This window comes from Chionomys nivalis, chromosome X, assembly GCF_950005125.1.
Source record: "Chionomys nivalis chromosome X, mChiNiv1.1, whole genome shotgun sequence".
Classification (NCBI taxonomy): domain Eukaryota; kingdom Metazoa; phylum Chordata; class Mammalia; order Rodentia; family Cricetidae; genus Chionomys; species Chionomys nivalis.
Window position 1 is genome coordinate 96,399,574 of NC_080112.1, and position 17,764 is coordinate 96,417,337.

At 38.8% G+C, this 17,764-nt stretch overlaps 1 protein-coding gene across 1 annotated transcript in view; it reads right to left on the reverse strand.

The window, feature by feature from the left end:
• Nucleotides 1-11,007: 11,007 nt before the first annotated feature.
• Nucleotides 11,008-17,764, reverse strand: part of Nrk (Nik related kinase) — a 100,902-nt gene continuing 94,145 nt past the window's right edge. The window contains exons 27-28 of the mRNA XM_057759639.1: nt 17,280-17,419; nt 11,008-14,316 (exon numbers count right to left, since the gene is read on the reverse strand). Of these exons, the coding sequence (XP_057615622.1) occupies nt 14,221-14,316; nt 17,280-17,419 (236 nt within the window). The 3' untranslated portion in view covers nt 11,008-14,220. The remainder of the gene's footprint in view (nt 14,317-17,279; nt 17,420-17,764) is intronic.

The window sequence follows — 17,764 nt, forward strand, 5'->3', positions numbered from 1 at the left end:
GCTTGCTAATGAAACCCTCTCTTAAGAGAAAGGAAAAAGTAGTAGAAGAGCAAGAAGAGGAGGAGGAGGAGGAGGCAGCAGCAGCGCATGGTTTATATTTTTTAATTACATGCCTTTAATTATAGCACTTGGAAGGCAGAGGCAGGCAGTTTGAGGTCAGCCTGCCCTACAGAACCAGGTCTAGAACACACAGGGCTGTTACACAGAGAAACTCTTATCTCTAAAAAAAGAAAAATCAGAGAGAGGTAGAGGGAAGGAAGGAAGGTGGGAAGGAGGGAAGGATAGAGAGAGAGCATGGAGGTGGTGGGGAGGTAGACCAGAAGAGCAAGGCCAATAGGATGGCTCAGTGGGGAAAACACTTGGTTCAAGCCTGCCAGCTTGAGCTCAGTCCTCAGAACCCATGTAAAGCAGAAGGAGAAAACTGTTTCCACGTAACTGTCCTTTGCTCGCTCACAGTCTCATGCTGATCTCCACCAATTCCGTTTTGCTGGTGTGTATTGGCACACCCAAACTCATACATACAAACATTATTCACAAAATAAAAAATATTTTGTTTTAATTTTTTATTTAAAAGTTTTTTCATTTACACTCCCCCACCCTAAGAAAGGGTAAGGCCTCCCTTGGGAAGTCAACTAAACTGAGGCAGGACCAAGCTCCTCCCTTCTGTATTAAGGCTGAACATGGTATCCCTCCAAAAAGTCAGTTCATACACTGGGGATAAATCCTAGTCCCACTCTCAGTGGTTCCACAGACTGCCCAAGCCATACAACTGTCACCTGCAGACAGACAGTTCCGGCCGGCGGAGGCACCGGCAGGCAGGCCTAGGCGGCGGAAGCAACGGCGCGCAGGCAGGCCCGGGCAGCGGAGGCACCAGCACGCAGGCAAGTCCTGGCGGCAGAGGCACCGGCGTGCAGGCAGGCCCGGGTGGCGGAGGCATCGGCAGTCAGGCCCGGCAGGCAGGCCTAGGCAGCGGAAGCACCGGCGCACAGACAGGCCCGGGCGGCGGAGGCACCAGCACGCAGGCAAGTCCGGGCGGCAGAGGCACCGGCGTGCAGGCAGGCCCGGGTGGCGGAGGCACCGACAGTCAGGCCCGGCAGGCAGGCCTAGGCGGCGGAAGCACCGGCGCGCAGGCAGGCCCAGGTGGTGTAGGCACCGGCAGGCAGGCCTAGGCGGCGGAAACACCGGCGCACAGACAATTCCGGGCGGCGGAGGCACCGGCAGGCAGGCCCGGGCGGCGGAGGCACTGGATACAGGATAGTGCGGGCAAGAAACAGTGAAGCCTGCACTGAGAACAGATTGCCCCGCTACAATTAAATCAAACCCAATAGATAGCATCGGTAAGAGGAGATGGGCAGACGCCAAGGCAAGAATTCACCCAACAATCTGAAAAACAACATGAAAACACCAGAACCCAATGATCTTACAACACAAGGACTTGAACACCCTATCACAGGAGAAGAGGAAAAAACTGACTTTTTGAAAGCAATAGAGTCCCTTAAACAACATGTAAAAAACGCCCTCATAGAAATGGATGAGAAGTATAACAAAAAGTTTGAAGAAATGAGTAAATACGTAAATGATACCCTGGGAAGCCAAGAAAAAACGATCAAACAGGTAATGGAAACAGTCCAAGAATTGAAAACTGAAATGGAAGCAAGGAAGAAAACACAAACTGAGGACCAGCTGGATATGGCAAATATAGGTCAACGAGCAGAGACTACAGAAACAAGCATAATCAATAGAATACAAGAGATAGAAGAAAGAATCTCAGATTCTGAAGACACCATAGAGAAAATAAACGGACTGATCAAAGAAAACACCAAAACCAACAAATTCTCATCACAAAACATTCAGGAAATATGGGACACAATAAAAAGACCAAACCTAAGAATAATAGGGATAGAAGAAGGAGAAGAGGCACAGCTCAAAGGTCCAGAAAACATTTTTAACAAAATTATGGAAGAAAACTTCCCCAACATAAAGAAAGATATTCCTTTGAATATTCAAGAAGCATACAGAACACCAAACAGACTGGATCAAAAAAAAAACGTCCCCTCGCCATATAATAATCAAAACACAAAATATACAGATTAAAGAAAGAATATTAAGAGCTGCAAAGGAAAAAGGCCAAGTAACTTATAAAGGTAAACCGATCAGACTTACACCTGACTTCTCTATGGAAACCATGAAAGCCAGAAGGTCCTGGATAGAGGTACTACAGAAACTAAGAGACCATGGATGCAAACCCAAACTACTATACCCAGCCAAGCTATCGTTCACTATCAATGGAGAAAACAAGACATTCCAGGATAAGAACAAATTTAAACAATACGTTGCCACAAATCCAGCCCTACAGAAAGTAATAGAAGGAAAATCACAACCCAAGGAATCCAACATTGCCAACACTGCCTACAATAACCCAGGCATCTAGCGACCCTTCAACAGCACAACTCAAAGAAGGGAGACACACAAACTCTTCTACCAAAAGCAGTAAGAATAACCGGAGTTAACAACCACTGGTCATTAATATCACTTAATATTAATGGTCTCAATTCACCAATAAAAAGGCACAGGCTAAGAGATTGGATACGAAAACAGGATCCAACAGTCTGCTGTTTGCAAGAAACTCATCTCAACCACAAAGACAGGCATCTACTCAGAGTAAAGGGTTGGGAAAAGGTTTTTCAAGCAAATGGTCCTAAGAAAAAAGCAGGTGTGGCCATACTAATTTCTAACAAAACTGACTTCAAACTAAAATCAATCAGAAGAGATCGAGAGGGACACTTTATACTCATAACAGGAACGATTCAGCAGGATGAAGTCTCAATCCTGAATATCTATGCCCCTAATATAAAAGCACCCACTTATGTAAAAGAAATATTGCTAAAACTCAAGGCAGACATCAAATCACACACACTAGTAGTAGGAGACTTCAACACACCTCTCTCACCAATGGACAGGTCAATCAGACAGAAAACTAATAGAGAATTAAGAGAATTGTTGGAGGTAATGAATCAAATGGACTTAACAGACATCTATAGAACACTCCACCCAAATAGGAAAGAATACACCTTCTTCTCTGCAGCTCATGGAACCTTCTCGAAAATTGACCACATACTTGGAAACAAAGGAAACCTCCACAGATACAAAAAAATATCAGTGTCCACCTGTGTCTTATCAGATCACCACGGATTAAAGTTAGAAGCCACCATCAAAGCTACCCCCAGAAAGCTGGCAAACTCATGGAAACTGAACAGTCAACTACTGAACCACACCTGGGTCAAGGAAGAAATTAAGAAAGAAATTAAAGTCTTCCTTGAATTTAATGAAAACAAAGAGACAACATACTCAAACCTATGGGACACGATGAAAGCAGTGCTAAGAGGAAAGTTCATAGCACTAAGTGCCCACTTAAAGAAAACGGAGAAAGCATACATTGGGGACTTAACAGCACACCTGAAAGCTCTAGAAAAAAAAGAAGCAGACGCACCCAGGAGGAGTAGAAGACTGGAAATAATCAAACTGAGGGCAGAAATCAACAAAATAGAAACACAGAAAACAGTCCAAAGAATCAATGAAACAAAAAGTTGGTTCTTGGAGAAAATCAACAAGATTGACAAACCCCTATCCAAACTAATTAAACGACAGAGAGAGAACACGCAAATAAATAAGATCAGAAATGAAAAGGGGGACATAACCACAGACACAGAGGAAATTCAGAGAATCCTTAGATCTTACTACAAAAGCCTGTATGCCACAAAACTGGAAAATGCAAAAGAAATGGACACTTTTTTAGATAAGTACCATATACCAAACCTAAACCAAGACCAGGTGAACGATCTAAATAGACCTGTTAGTCGCGAAGAATTAGAAACAGTTATCAAAAATCTCCCTTCCAAAAAAAGCCCAGGGCCAGATGGTTTCAATGCAGAATTCTACCAGAACTTCCAAGAAGAGCTAATACCTATACTTCTTAATGTATTTCACAATATAGAAACAGAAGAGTCATTGCCAAATTCCTTTTATGAAGCTACAGTTACCCTGATACCAAAACCACACAAAGACCCAACCAAGAAAGAGAATTACAGGCCTATCTCACTCATGAACATCGACGCAAAAATTCTCAATAAAATACTGGCAAACCGAATCCAAGAACACATTAGAAAAGTTATCCATTATGATCAAGTAGGCTTCATTCCAGAGATGCAGGGCTGGTTCAACATACGCAAATCTATCAATGTAATCAACCATATAAATAAACTGAAAGAAAAAAACCATATGATCATTTCATTAGATGCTGAAAAAGCATTCGACAAAATTCAACACTCCTTTATGATAAAGGTCTTGGAGAGATTAGGGATACAAGGGGCATACCTAAATATAATAAAAGCTATTTACAACAAGCCGACAGCTAACATTAAATTAAATGGAGAAAAACTCAAAGCCATCCCACTAAAATCAGGAACACGACAAGGATGTCCACTCTCTCCATACCTCTTCAATATAGTGCTTGAAGTTCTAGCAATAGCAATAAGACAACATAAGGGGATCAAGGGGATCCGTATTGGAAAGGAAGAAGTTAAGCTTTCATTATTTGCAGATGATATGATAGTATACATAACCGACCCCAAAAACTCTACCAAAGAACTCCTACAGCTGATAAACACCTTTGGTAATGTGGCAGGATACAAAATCAACTCCAAAAAATCAGTTGCCTTCCTATACACTAAGGATAAGGAAGCAGAGAGGGAAATCAGAGAAGCATCACCTTTCACGATAGCCACAAATAGCATAAAATACCTTGGGGTAACTCTGACCAAGGAAGTGAAAGATCTATTTGGCAAGAACTTTAAGTCTTTGAAGAAAGAAATTGAAGAGGACACCAGAAAATGGAAGGACCTCCCTTGCTCTTGGATTGGGAGGATCAACATAGTAAAAATGGCAATTCTACCAAAAGCAATCTATAGATTCAACGCAATCCCCATCAAAATCCCATCAAAATTCTTCACAGATCTGGAGAAGACAATAATCAACTTTATATGGAAAAACAAAAAACCCAGGATAGCCAAAACAATCTTATACAATAAAGGATTGTCTGGAGGCATTACCATCCCTGACTTCAAACTCTATTACAGAGCTACAGTACTGAAAACGGCTTGGTACTGGCATAAAAACAGAGAAGTCGACCAATGGAATAGAATAGAAGACCCTGACTTTAGCCCACAAACCTATGAACACCTGATTTTCGATAAAGGAGCTAAAAGTATACAATGGAAAAAAGAGAGCATCTTCAACAAATTGTGCTGGCAAAACTGGAAGTCAATCTGTAGAAGAATGAAAATAGATCCATATATATCACCATGCACAAAACTCAAGTCCAAATGGATTAAAGACCTCAATATCAGTCCAAACACACTGAATCTGATAGAAGAGAAAGTGGGAAGTACTCTACAACACATGGGCACAGGAGAACACTTCCTACGTACAACCCCAGCAGCACAAACACTAAGGACATCATTGAATAAATGGGACCTCCTGAGACTGAGAAGCTTCTGTAAAGCAAAGGACACTGTCACTAAGACAGAAAGGCAACCCACTGACTGGGAGAAGATCTTCACCAACCCCGCAACTGACAAAGGTCTGATATCCAAAATATACAAAGAACTCAAGAAATTAGACCGTAAAAGGTTAATCAATCCAATTATAAAATGGGGCACTGAGCTGAACAGAGACTTTTCAACAGAAGAAGTTCAAATGGCCAAAAGTCACTTAAGATCATGCTCAACTTCCTTAGCAATCAGGGAAATGCAAATCAAGACAACATTAAGATACCATCTTACACCGGTCAGAATGGCTAAAATCAAAAACACCAATGATAGCCTCTGCTGGAGAGGTTGTGGAGAAAGGGGCACTCTCATCCATTGCTGGTGGGAATGCAAACTTGTGCAACCACTTTGGAAAGCAGTGTGGCGGTTTCTCAGGAAAGTCGGGTTCAACCTACCTCTTGACCCAGCAATACCACTATTGGGAATATACCCAAGAGATGCCCAAACATACAACAAAAGTATATGCTCAACTATGTTCATAGCAGCATTGTTTGTAATTGCCAGAACCTGGAAACAACCTAGATGTCCTTCAGTGGAAGAATGGATGAAGAAAGTATGGAATATATACATATTAGAGTACTACTCAGCAGTAAAAAACAATGACTTCTTGAATTTTGCATATAAATGGACGGAAATTGAAAACACTATCCTGAGTGAGGTAAGCCAGACCCAAAAAGAGGAACATGGGATGTACTCACTCATATTTGGTTTCTAGCCATAAATAAAGGACATTGAGACTATAATTCGTGACTCTAGAGAAGCTAAATAAGAAGGTGAACCCAAAGAAAAACATATAAGCATCCCCCTGAATATTAACCTTCATCAGGCGATGAAAGAAGACAGAGACAGAGACCAACATTGGAGCACTGGACTGAAGTCTCACGATCCAAAGGAGGAGCAGAAGGAGAGTGAGCACGAGCAAGGAACTCAGGACGGCGAGGGGTGCACCCACACACTGAGGCAATGGGGATGATCTATCGGGAACTCACCAAGGCCAGCTGGCCGGGGACTGAAAAAGCATGGGACAAAACCGGTCTCGCTGAACATAATTGACAATGAGGACTACTGAGAACTGAAGAACAATGGCAATGGGTTCTTGATCCTATTGCATGTAATGGCTTTGTGGGAGCCCAGGTAGTTTGGATGCTCACCTTAATAGACTTGGATGCAGGTGGGTGGTCCTTGGACCTCCCACAGGGCAGAGAAACCTGCTTGCTCTTTGGGCTGAGGAGGAAGGAAGACTTGATTGGGGGAGGGGGAGGGAACGGGAGGTGGTGGTGGGGAAGAGGCAGAAATCTTTAATAATTAAATTAATTAATTAATAAAAAAATAAATAAATAAAATTGACAAAAATCAAAAAAAAAAAATCAAACATTCGATGAAAATAAAAAAAAAAAAAAAAAAAAAAAAAAAAAAAACAACTGTCACCTGCATTCATATGGCTTAGTTTGTTCCTATACAGGTTCCCCAGCTATCAATAGTCCGGAGCCACTGAGCTTCTCCTAGCTTGGGTCAGCTGTTACTGTGGGATTCCCCGTAATGATCTTGATCCCTTTGCTCATATAATCCCTCCACCCTCTCTTTGACTGGAATCCAGGAGCTCTGCCCAGTACCTAGCTGTGGATCTGTATCTGCTTCCACCAGTTACTGGCTGAAGGTTCTATGATGACAATTAGGGTGGTCATCAATCTGATTACAAGAGAAAGCCAGTTCAGATACCCTCTGCATTATTGCTAGTAGTGTTAACTAAAGTCAACCTTGTAGATTCCTGGAAGTTTCCCTAGTACCAGATTTCTCCCTAATCTGTTACTCCCTGTATCAAGATACCTCTCTCCTTTCTCTCCCTCTCTGTCCCTCCCACAACTCAACCTTCCTGTTTCTTCATGTTCTCCTGCCTCCTTCCCTTCACCCCTCCCTCTGACAACCCTGCACTCCCAATTTGCAGACTAATTGATAGAAATAGACAAAAACATTTCTGAGTGAGGTAACCCAGACCCAGAAAGACAAACATGGTACATATTCATTCATAAGTGGATATTAAATGCAAAGAAAAACAGTTTAAAAGAAAAAAAACTCATCATAAAAGCCATCACAAATCATATCAGAATCCCAACTCCAGTTTCTGAGCTATGAATGGAATGAGAGGAGACTAGCTTCTTTCCTTTGACCTGAACTGTGATGTGGCTGAAGGTACTAGGCACTCAGGACCATAAGAAGTGGTCCTACATTCCATGTACTTGTAATCAGGGAGCCTCATGAGGGACCATGCTCCAACATTTGAAACCAAATTCCCTCAGTTTCTGGTGTGAAACCACTTGCTATTTTAAGCAGTTTAGACAGATATTTCAATATACAAGCAAACACATTCTTTGAACTGAAGCCCGTGATATAACTTCACTTAACCTTGTAGATGATAAACAGAGACAAAGGCAGAATTGGCTGCGACGAGATTTCTCAGTGTGTGCCCATGTATCCAGATCAGTGAGAAAAAGACGCACTTGTTCCGGATAATAGCCGCCTTCTACTTCACTCACCTTTTATGAATTACTTTTGCTCTCAACTCCAAGTCAAGAAAAGCATATCATATTTCCTAACTCATGTTATCAAGTAAGTACCAGGAGAGCTAATATTCATGGCAACCATAGAGATACGTGTCATAGAGGTGTGTGGCTCTGCCACGGTAATAGGAGAGCAGAGGATTTTATTTGTTCTCTTTTTTTTCCACACTCTACTCAAGGCATTTCATTCAATTGGTCAGTCAGTGTTTTCTGAGGCTGTGTGATTGTGTGTGGTGTATGTACCTGTGCATTCTGAGTGTGCCCACCTACATGCTTATGGAGGTCAGAGGAGGACCATCAGTGGTCTTGTTCTAACATTCCCCACCTTATTCCCTTGATACAGGGTTTCTCACTCAACTGGGAGCTAGGCTGGCATCCAGCAAACCTTCAGCTTTGATCACAGGCACATATTCCATGCCTCGATTTTAAATGAGTGCTTAGAATCTCAATGTGGGTCTTAATACTTGCATAGTAAGTGTTCTTACCAACTGAGCCATCTCTTTAGCCCTCACCAACATTTTAAGGCTCCATCCACACCCATGCTTTACAATTAACAATGGGATTTAATGTCAAATAACTATAATCTTATCCTCCAACAACTGACAAATAGATGAAAAATTGGACTTATTAATGATTCTGCAGAAAGATATTGTTTGAAGTATGTTGATATTCATTTCTTCTCAATTCTAAGGAACAGCACACATTCTAAAGAATCTCCAAGTTTCCTATTGGATTTAAAATTCCAAAAGAATCCACGAAATGAAGCAGACTAAATGACCACCCATGCCTAGTAACTCATCAATCAGGTTCTGTAAAGTCAATCAGTGAAGTCAATGATTCATCAAGCTGTGCCCAATTGGGTGTAATCATTCCTCTAGTCTGTCACTGGGGTCATATATGGAGCGAATATATATTTATTCATTTTACCTAGGCTAAGTAATTCAACACAGCTCATGAGAGTTACTTAAAAATCTTAGGCATTTAAAGGGGTTATATAATAGAACATGAATGGAACTCTTCTTAAGTCTAAGTTCATTGGCATGATTATATCAGGTCATTCTCAAAAGTGAATGAAAAGACATAATTAATTTTACATGAAATGGGATGGGGTGCAGACAGATTAAAGGGCTGATTGGAGAAAGATTAATCAGGAGTGAAAGGATATGGCGAACTACAATTTGCAAAGCTATTACCCAGGGAGGTTTATGACCCAAGGTATTTGGGCACCTAGCCCAAAGACTCTCATGGATGCTCATGCCCAGGAAACCCCAAAGTCACTTCAAGCTATCAAGTATCTATTTGGATGAGTGTAGACAATAGATGAATGGGCAATATCAAATGTAGCCCATATTTTCTCAGCTTGTCATATAACTTTAATTTTACCTATGGAAAATAACTTTGCATTTTGGTAATTCAATCAGTTTTGACCCCATTATATTGAGTGCTAGAGATTCATCTTTCTGGTACGGAATGCTTGTTTTAATAGCTTCCTCCCTAAAAATAATTTACCTACTAGAAAGGTACCTTCAATGAACACAGGAACATATGTTTATAGTAACATAACATTTGTGAAAGAAAACATATCTCGGGGTGCAACAATATAATTTGTGGAAAAGGACCACATCCAAAACAAATGTTTGTATACCAGAAAGTAAATACCTTACTTTGTGATGCCTGCAATAACTAAGAAAACTGTCATTACCTATGATCCTTAAAGTATATAGGTCATAGTGGCCTCCCTTTTGAGGGAGATGGCTCCAAATCTGATTTTCTATTTATCTGCAATATTGACAAGCTTCTGAAAACATAATTCCACATAAGTTAATTTTATCTCTTCTGGAACTACTATTTTGAATCAGATTGATGTTTCTAAATATACATAACAAGTGACAATGCCATGATTATGCTTTCTTCTCTCTTCAATTATCAGCTTTTACAAACCCCATTATGATTACTAATAAACTACAAATATGTACTCTTCTCTTTGCATAAGGTTCTTACTTTTCATCTCCACCAAACATTAAGATACTGGGGTAGGATTCTAGGGAAGGTAGTATTGAGATTTGCTTGGGTTTGCCCATACTGAATGATTCTATACTTATGCGGCTACCAGTGTTCCATGTTAAATCAAAATGTGTTAAACTCTATCCTATGTGATTCTATGCCTATAGTCCCACATATCTAGAGGAAATGTTATTAGCTTCTAATTGTACAAGGGTAACCTCAGAGCTATTTACATAGGATGTTGTGTTTTCTATATATGTTCATGTGCACTTGAAGGGCACAGATCAACATTGAGCATCTTCCTTGGTTTCTTGCCACCTTATTTTTTGTCTTGCTGAGTCAAAGACTCTGATTTGGCCATACTGGTTGGCCAGTAAGCTTTAGGAATCCACTTTTTATCCCCTCCCCCAATGCTGGGTTTACAACAGCTCTACCAGTATTTTAGGACTCCACACTGACACCTTCATGCTTGAATGACAAGATCTTTACTGGTTCACACCCCCAGTTTACAGAAAGGGCTCTTATTAGATAGATACAGGTTTCCTTGACCAGAACCATGCAACAGAGAGACCCTCAAATATACACTAATTGTTAGATTCTTACCTGTTTTAAAGAAATTATTTCTCAAATGAGTTCAAATTCCAAGACACTGTGTATTTCAATCATGACACCAATCAATAACTGCAAATTTTTATTTAAGAAGCCAAACAATGATCCATTACAGAGTTTCCAATCAAACAATTAGTCTCAAAGATTAACTCCATACATGTTGAGTATAGTGATTCAAACAGGCACATATCTTGAGACAAATCAAAAAGTACTTAAAAGATCCCATTGAGAGTATGTGGCAATATTCATTATTTTATCAAGACCGTCTCAGATGAATGAATTGTGTTTTGTGTGTGTGTGCCTGTGTATGCATGTGTATGTGTGTGTGTGTCTGTGTATGCATGTGTATGTGTGTTGTGTTTGTGTATGTGTCTCTGTTATGGAGGAGACAGAGGGAGGGGAGGGAGGGAGGTGAGAGAAAGGGAAGGGAGGGAGGAAGGAAGGGGGAGGGAGGGAGGGAGGAAGGGGGGAGGGAGGGAGGGAGGGAGGGAGGGAGGAGAAGATAACATCCAGTGTCATCCTCAAGAATGCCATCCACCTGTTTGGAGACAGGGTCTCTCATTGGCCAGAAGCTCTCCAATTAGTTTAGACTAGCTGGCAAGCAAGCTCCAAAGATCTACTGGTCTAACTCTCTTTAGCACAGGAATTGGAAGTATCCACTATCATGACTGGAATTTTTATGTGATTTCTGGGGATTGAATTTGGAGCCATAAGGCACGGGCTTTACTAATCTAGTTATCTGTCCAGCCTTCAAATCAACGAATCTTTGCAGAAAACATCAATTAGTTATCAGTTTATCTCAAAACGAATTTAATCTTTGGCATTTTAAAATTTGGGTGAAGGGATGGAAGTGTAGGAGTGATGCTGATTTGCTCGTTTTATTGCTTTGATAATTTTCACTTCTTGCAATTAGCATCTTACTTTGCTTGAACCCATTAATCCATTCAGAAATTTTGCTATCAGTCCTCTTCTTAAACTGTTTTCAAAACATTCTGCACAATTTCTTTTATTACAAGTAATTTAAAGCAAAGAAACCACCATTAAATCAAACCATACTCTCACCAGTGCTGATAATAATCCGCCAAAATATTCATGCTTCCAATCATAATCCTAGTTACACTGGCCTTCAGGGGTGCCTCTCCACACTTCTGTGATATGCTGGGCCTTCTAGGCACCGTTACAAGGTATAGCACATATGTCATTTCTTCTATTACCGAGTATAAAGACTATGAAATGACACTGTTCCACTTTTCTGGCTCACCTACCAAAGGCTATATAGATCCTACACAGATGTACACCTAGACTGGAAATACTCATTAGCGACATTGATTACTAGTGAACTACTTCAACTATTTCACTAGTTCATACTTGGCCACCCAATGCTCACAGCTTTCTTTTCCTTGCTAGGTGTCAACCTTCTTTTCCTCACTAACACATTAGCCTTCAAAGCACAGCAGTGCATTGCTAATCTTTCCTGTGTGGTTGGTTTGGGACAACTTTGGAGAGTCTGCTTGCTATTTCCTGTGCTTGCTGGAATACTTGCCTTGGAGAGCAATAGGAGGTGAGTTGCTAAAATTGTTTTTTTTAATGTATTACTGCCTTAAACATATGATTTTAAGATAAAACTTATTATAAGCTTAATTGAGTAAATATGAAGAAGAAAAATGCTTAAAAGATTTTCCTACATACTACTTAAATGAGAAAAATTTCTGAAATTCAAACATAGCAAGCTCCATTTGCTCAGCGATGAGGTACTTGCACCAAGTTCCCCACGGCCTTTGGTGTACAAATTTTTTTTTTTTTTAAAAAATGAAAACTACTTCTAAGGTATTGATTTGACATTAAAGTTTGTTTATTTAAAGTAACTACTGAACTTAACAAAAGTAATTTGAATTGTAAACATTGAAGAATAAGCCAGTTTTAGGATCACATTATTGTGTCACAGTAACAGAAATGTGAATCACATTTCACTTGGGGATTTAGGTTCTTCTACAATCTGAACACTGAGCTACTGCACTCTTGATAGAAGTCATGAGAAAAATGCAAATCTTCATTTCTGGCACAAAGGTTCCAGGAAATGATACACTGCCAGGAAATCACACTCAGTCAGCTGCTTTCTGTTTTGGTTAACCAGGTAGTTTAAAAGGCTTCAGATTTCAGAAGCAGAACTAGAGGACTTGTTGAGGTATACTTTGTGGTAGGTTCTGTGGCTTTTTCTCTCGCCCCAGAACTAACCATGGCATTGAGGATGGATAGGTATAAATCACGTTTTCTTATCAGGTAGCAGTTACCATAGGTGATCAAATATCACCTATTTTGGCGTCTATAAAATACTTGGGTATGGACTGGCATGAATCTCACTAGTCCAATTTTGCAGACTTTGATATATGATCAATGTTATTGTTTTAAATCTCTTGTAATGTACTTACTTACAGCAAATGACTAAATTTGAGATTATCACTTGATTACTTTATTTCTCAGTTTGTAGTGATAGAAATGTGAAAATGCAAGTATTAGCTATCAATGTTCTTTTCATTTCGTCACATTGCTTTGTTTAATACCTGGAAGGGCATTTTATATAGTTTAATGTAGGACTGGGAAAATATTCAATGCTGTCTGATGGTCATAGTAATAGCTAGATAATAAAATTCAGAACCCAGCCAATCATGGGGACAGAATTTGACGCCTACTTAGAAGTATAAAAAAAAAAAAAAAACCTCTCTACAGTACATGTGTATTGGAGTTCAGTTCTGTATTCAAACTAGTAAATATATTGTTTAGTAGGTTGTAAAACAGTTATTGCACACATTTGGGACTTTAGGAAGGGGGAACCAAACATCTGAGGTTTTCTCCTTTTCTTCTTATATAGAGAAAACCAGTTTAGCAAGGGGGGGAATCACAATTGGTCTCCAACTGTGGATTTATTATGAAAAAGAATTGGGTGGCATTCCCCCCTTGATCACTGTAGTTTTCTTTTGGTATGCAGGTTGTTCAACCTTAGTCTGGGCTATAAAATTCCTTATGTATTTTCTCTTAATCTAACTTTTCTTGGAAAAAAGTCACCTACATTAATTAAATTTTTTCTTTGGAAAAGCTTATTTAGGGCCAATTTATTTGATAGTCACTTGTAAAGTAATTTATAACAGGTTTCTATACTCCATGCTATAAATCTGAATACAGATACTGTCCAAACTGTCTTAAGAGTAATGTCTGAATTCACAGTAACAAAAGTTACAAAGTTCGTGCAAAAGATATTGTACACCATTGGAGTACATAGAGCTTGCTATAGTTGTTTGTTTATAAAGCTGTACTTGTCGTTGAAACTATGATGTGCTACATTAAAAGCCTCTGATTAAAGTTTTTCTAATGGTAAAACTGGAGTTTTAGGATGTAATGGCATATATGTAATAGATGTAAATGCTGGAGGAAATCATTGGGATCTTTCACACAGCATAACTTCTTTGGAGCTCTTCAAGTTTTCCAAGGGTCATAAAGTAAACCCGGCTGTGGTGATTGCTCAGTGTAGACGTAAAGAACAGCTTTAAAGAGATAAAGAGAAAAGCATTATCAGTGAGTGGCTTATCCATTTTAGCCAAATAATAAACAAAAGAAGTAAATACAAGTTTAATAAACTAACTATAATTCGATGTAATTAAAATATTAAGCCATTTTGTTTGGAATAACTTTTCTTATTTTAAGAAGCATAAGTTTGATTAGTTTGGAACCTAAATTGCATATTTCAGGGTAATCTTTTCACCATAGTCTGGAGAATTGCAGTTCATATATTTTATTAATTTGGCTTTATGTTTACTTTTAAAATTTATTCTTTGAGACTTTCATACACCTATACAATGGATTATGATCACATGATCACTTGCTCAATTCCCTTTGGATCCCTTCAACATGTTTCCTCCCATCTTCATATTCTCTTTTCAAAATTTATAACCCACTGGGTCCAATCAGGGCTGACCATATGTGCACAGGTGTGAGGCCGGGAACCTACGAGTGCCTTCCCTAAAGAATTATGCTTCTACTTCCCTTAGCAGCTACCAACTGCCATATAATATTTATTATTGATGGTTTCCGTTGGCTGAAGTGCCTTATTAATTTTGGTTAACAACACTTTCCTTTAGCTGAGGACATGCCAAACTGGACTGGAAAGACCACAAGACCTCCACTCTATACAAAGAACTACAGGCAACCGAGGAAAGCTGAGAGCTGGAAGTGGGAGAGGTGCTTTTCCATCAGGTAAAACCACACCAACTAGTTGTCTAGTGCCAAAAAGCCAGCCTTGAATACATACATACAAGTCACACTTTGTGGACTGAACAGGCTATATTTAGGAATATATATGAATATAAAAATTATGATGCAATAAAAATTAGTGAAAAAGGGACTATGGATTTGAATGTCTGGGAGAAGTAAATGGGAGAGTTTGGAGGGAAGAAAGGGAATTAAAATTTCTATTTTTTAGGATACAAGTTCATTTCCCTTTAGTAAAAAACCATAAAAGGTAGAACATTCCTATAACTTCTTAAATATAAGCACAAGTCGCAAGTGACAGCAAAAATTCTTTCCTTGTGTTAAAAGACAATTTGAATTAGAATAAATTTGTTTATACTTTTTGAGATTATAATTGAATTGTAAGATTTCCTCCTTTCCTTGGTATAATGAATAAAACCCAATGGAATAGAATGGGATGAAACCCAATGGTATACAAACATGGGTTCTTCCATAATAAAGAAAATCAGAACAGAATAGACATAAATATCAGAAAGAAATCAAAGCTTTCTTCCATCATTCAAAGTTATATTTAGTAGGACATGCTGACAATGAGCAGCTAACTTTAGCACATTTCACATGCCGAATCCTCTGTAAGATGCTTACTACGTCCTTGTTGTGGAAGAGATTTATCTTCCTTTCCCAAGCAGTAATTACTAGTTCCATCTTAGAAATAAAGGAATTAAGTTTTTAAAAGATAAAACAAAGGTTGGAGATGTGACCCAACGGTACAGTGTTTGCATAACATATGTGAGATCCTGGGTTCCATGTCCAGCATTTTCCCACCCCTGACAAAAGAAACATAGGAAAGATCAATTAAACTTCTCTGGTTCTCACATCTTGTTAGGTGGCAGAGCCAGAACTGCAACCCTAACTCTCTGACCTCAAATCCTGCTTCTTAGCATTGCATTCCAAAATCGGGCACCTTTCCTTGACATGTGGCAAGTTTGCCCCACTTTCCCTTACAGTAACTTGAATTCTGTGTAATCTGTGGTAATGATTATTAATTCTATTAAGATTAATTCTTCAAAGCATTATTTCTTAAAATGTTAACTGAATTGATGAAATTTCCCATCTAGCTATTTTCAACAGTTAACACTGATCAAATTTCAGAGACAATTTCCAAGACTCAATTTTCATTTTCTTTCCTGTAGTCTTCATTATACCTACTTGTGAAGATATACTTGAGACAGCTTCTAAAATAGCAACCATAAAGTCAAACATATAGTTATATATTCAACAAACGCAAGCACTTCTTCCTTCTCTTATTCTTGGAATATGCTGAAAGCTAGGAATGGAAGATCTTCAAAAAGCAAAGAAAATGCTGGTAAGGAGATGGCAAAAAAGAATTTCTCGCACTGTTGGTAGGAGTGCATTGTTATAGCCATCATAGAGAACGGTATAAGAGCAACTCAAAAAGTTCCAGACAGATAAAAACACAAAATAATAAGCTTGCCATGTGATCTGGTTCTCATATATCCAATTGGGTACCAGCCTACCAGAAATATTTGTACGCTATGGTTATTGGAGCACTATCTACAATAACTTTTGCATCAGTCTAAGTACCCATCAACTGAAGAAAACCAAACCAAGCAAAACCAAACAACCACCCCAAAACTAAAATCATGCATTTACAGCAAATTACATAGAGCTAGAGAACTTATATGAATTGAAATAAGCCAAAAACAAAATATTAATGATTTATTTTGCATATCAACGGTAAAAATCTATCTAGAGATCAGAATGATGTTGGGACTAAGGCAGATGGAGGGAGCTTGATCTGATTAGTTCACATGCATGGCATGCACCAAAATATCACAATGAATGCCACTGGTATTTGTGATTAAATTATGATAATCAAACAAAAATATTTAAATCATCCTAAGGAGGCAGATATGCTTTCATATTTTCTTAAATTTCTTGGTATGAAAGTAAAAATGACTTTGGATCAAAAATAATGTAAGTTCATGCCAAATAAAATATCAAAATTTAATGGTAATATAACTAGAGAATTTTACTTTGAAATGGGGTTATGTTGAAACAAAATTACATTATTACCAAATCTATTTCTGTTGCAAAAAAGAAATTTGTTTTTATTAATAGTATGCCAATTTAAAAATATATATTCTTAAATATTTATGAGCAAAAGGTAAAGGTCAGAAAGTCTAATTAGTGTCAATGGCTAGTTTATTTTTGCTTTACTGAAGGGTATAAACTATACCTTGTCACCACGGGTGCACAGGAATCTCAGTTTCTTGATTGACCTGCGCTTCAATTCATTCTCAAGAATACTGGACTGTAGGGACCGCACTTCAACAGCCTTTTGGTCCCATCCGGTGATTCTCTGTGTACACTCAAAAGCTATAATACAAATGGAAATATCGAAAGACCATTTAGTTTTTGTAGAAGTGAGGTAAAACTCAGTAATTATCTATAGATCCCACAGTGATCCACATTGACTTGCTAGATCTTTGTTGATGTTTGTATTAGGATATTATAAGACCATAGACTAACCCTAGGGTTAACAACTTTGTTTGTAGACATTCTGATCAACCCATGATTTTAAAAAAATGGTAACAGTGTTGGTGAAGTGCAGTGTCACACCAGATACAGGTTGAGGAGTCCCAATAAAGAGCCATATTGTAGTATACATGGAAAACTGATTCATAAACAAATTAAAACAAGGGCAGAGAGAAAGAAGCTATG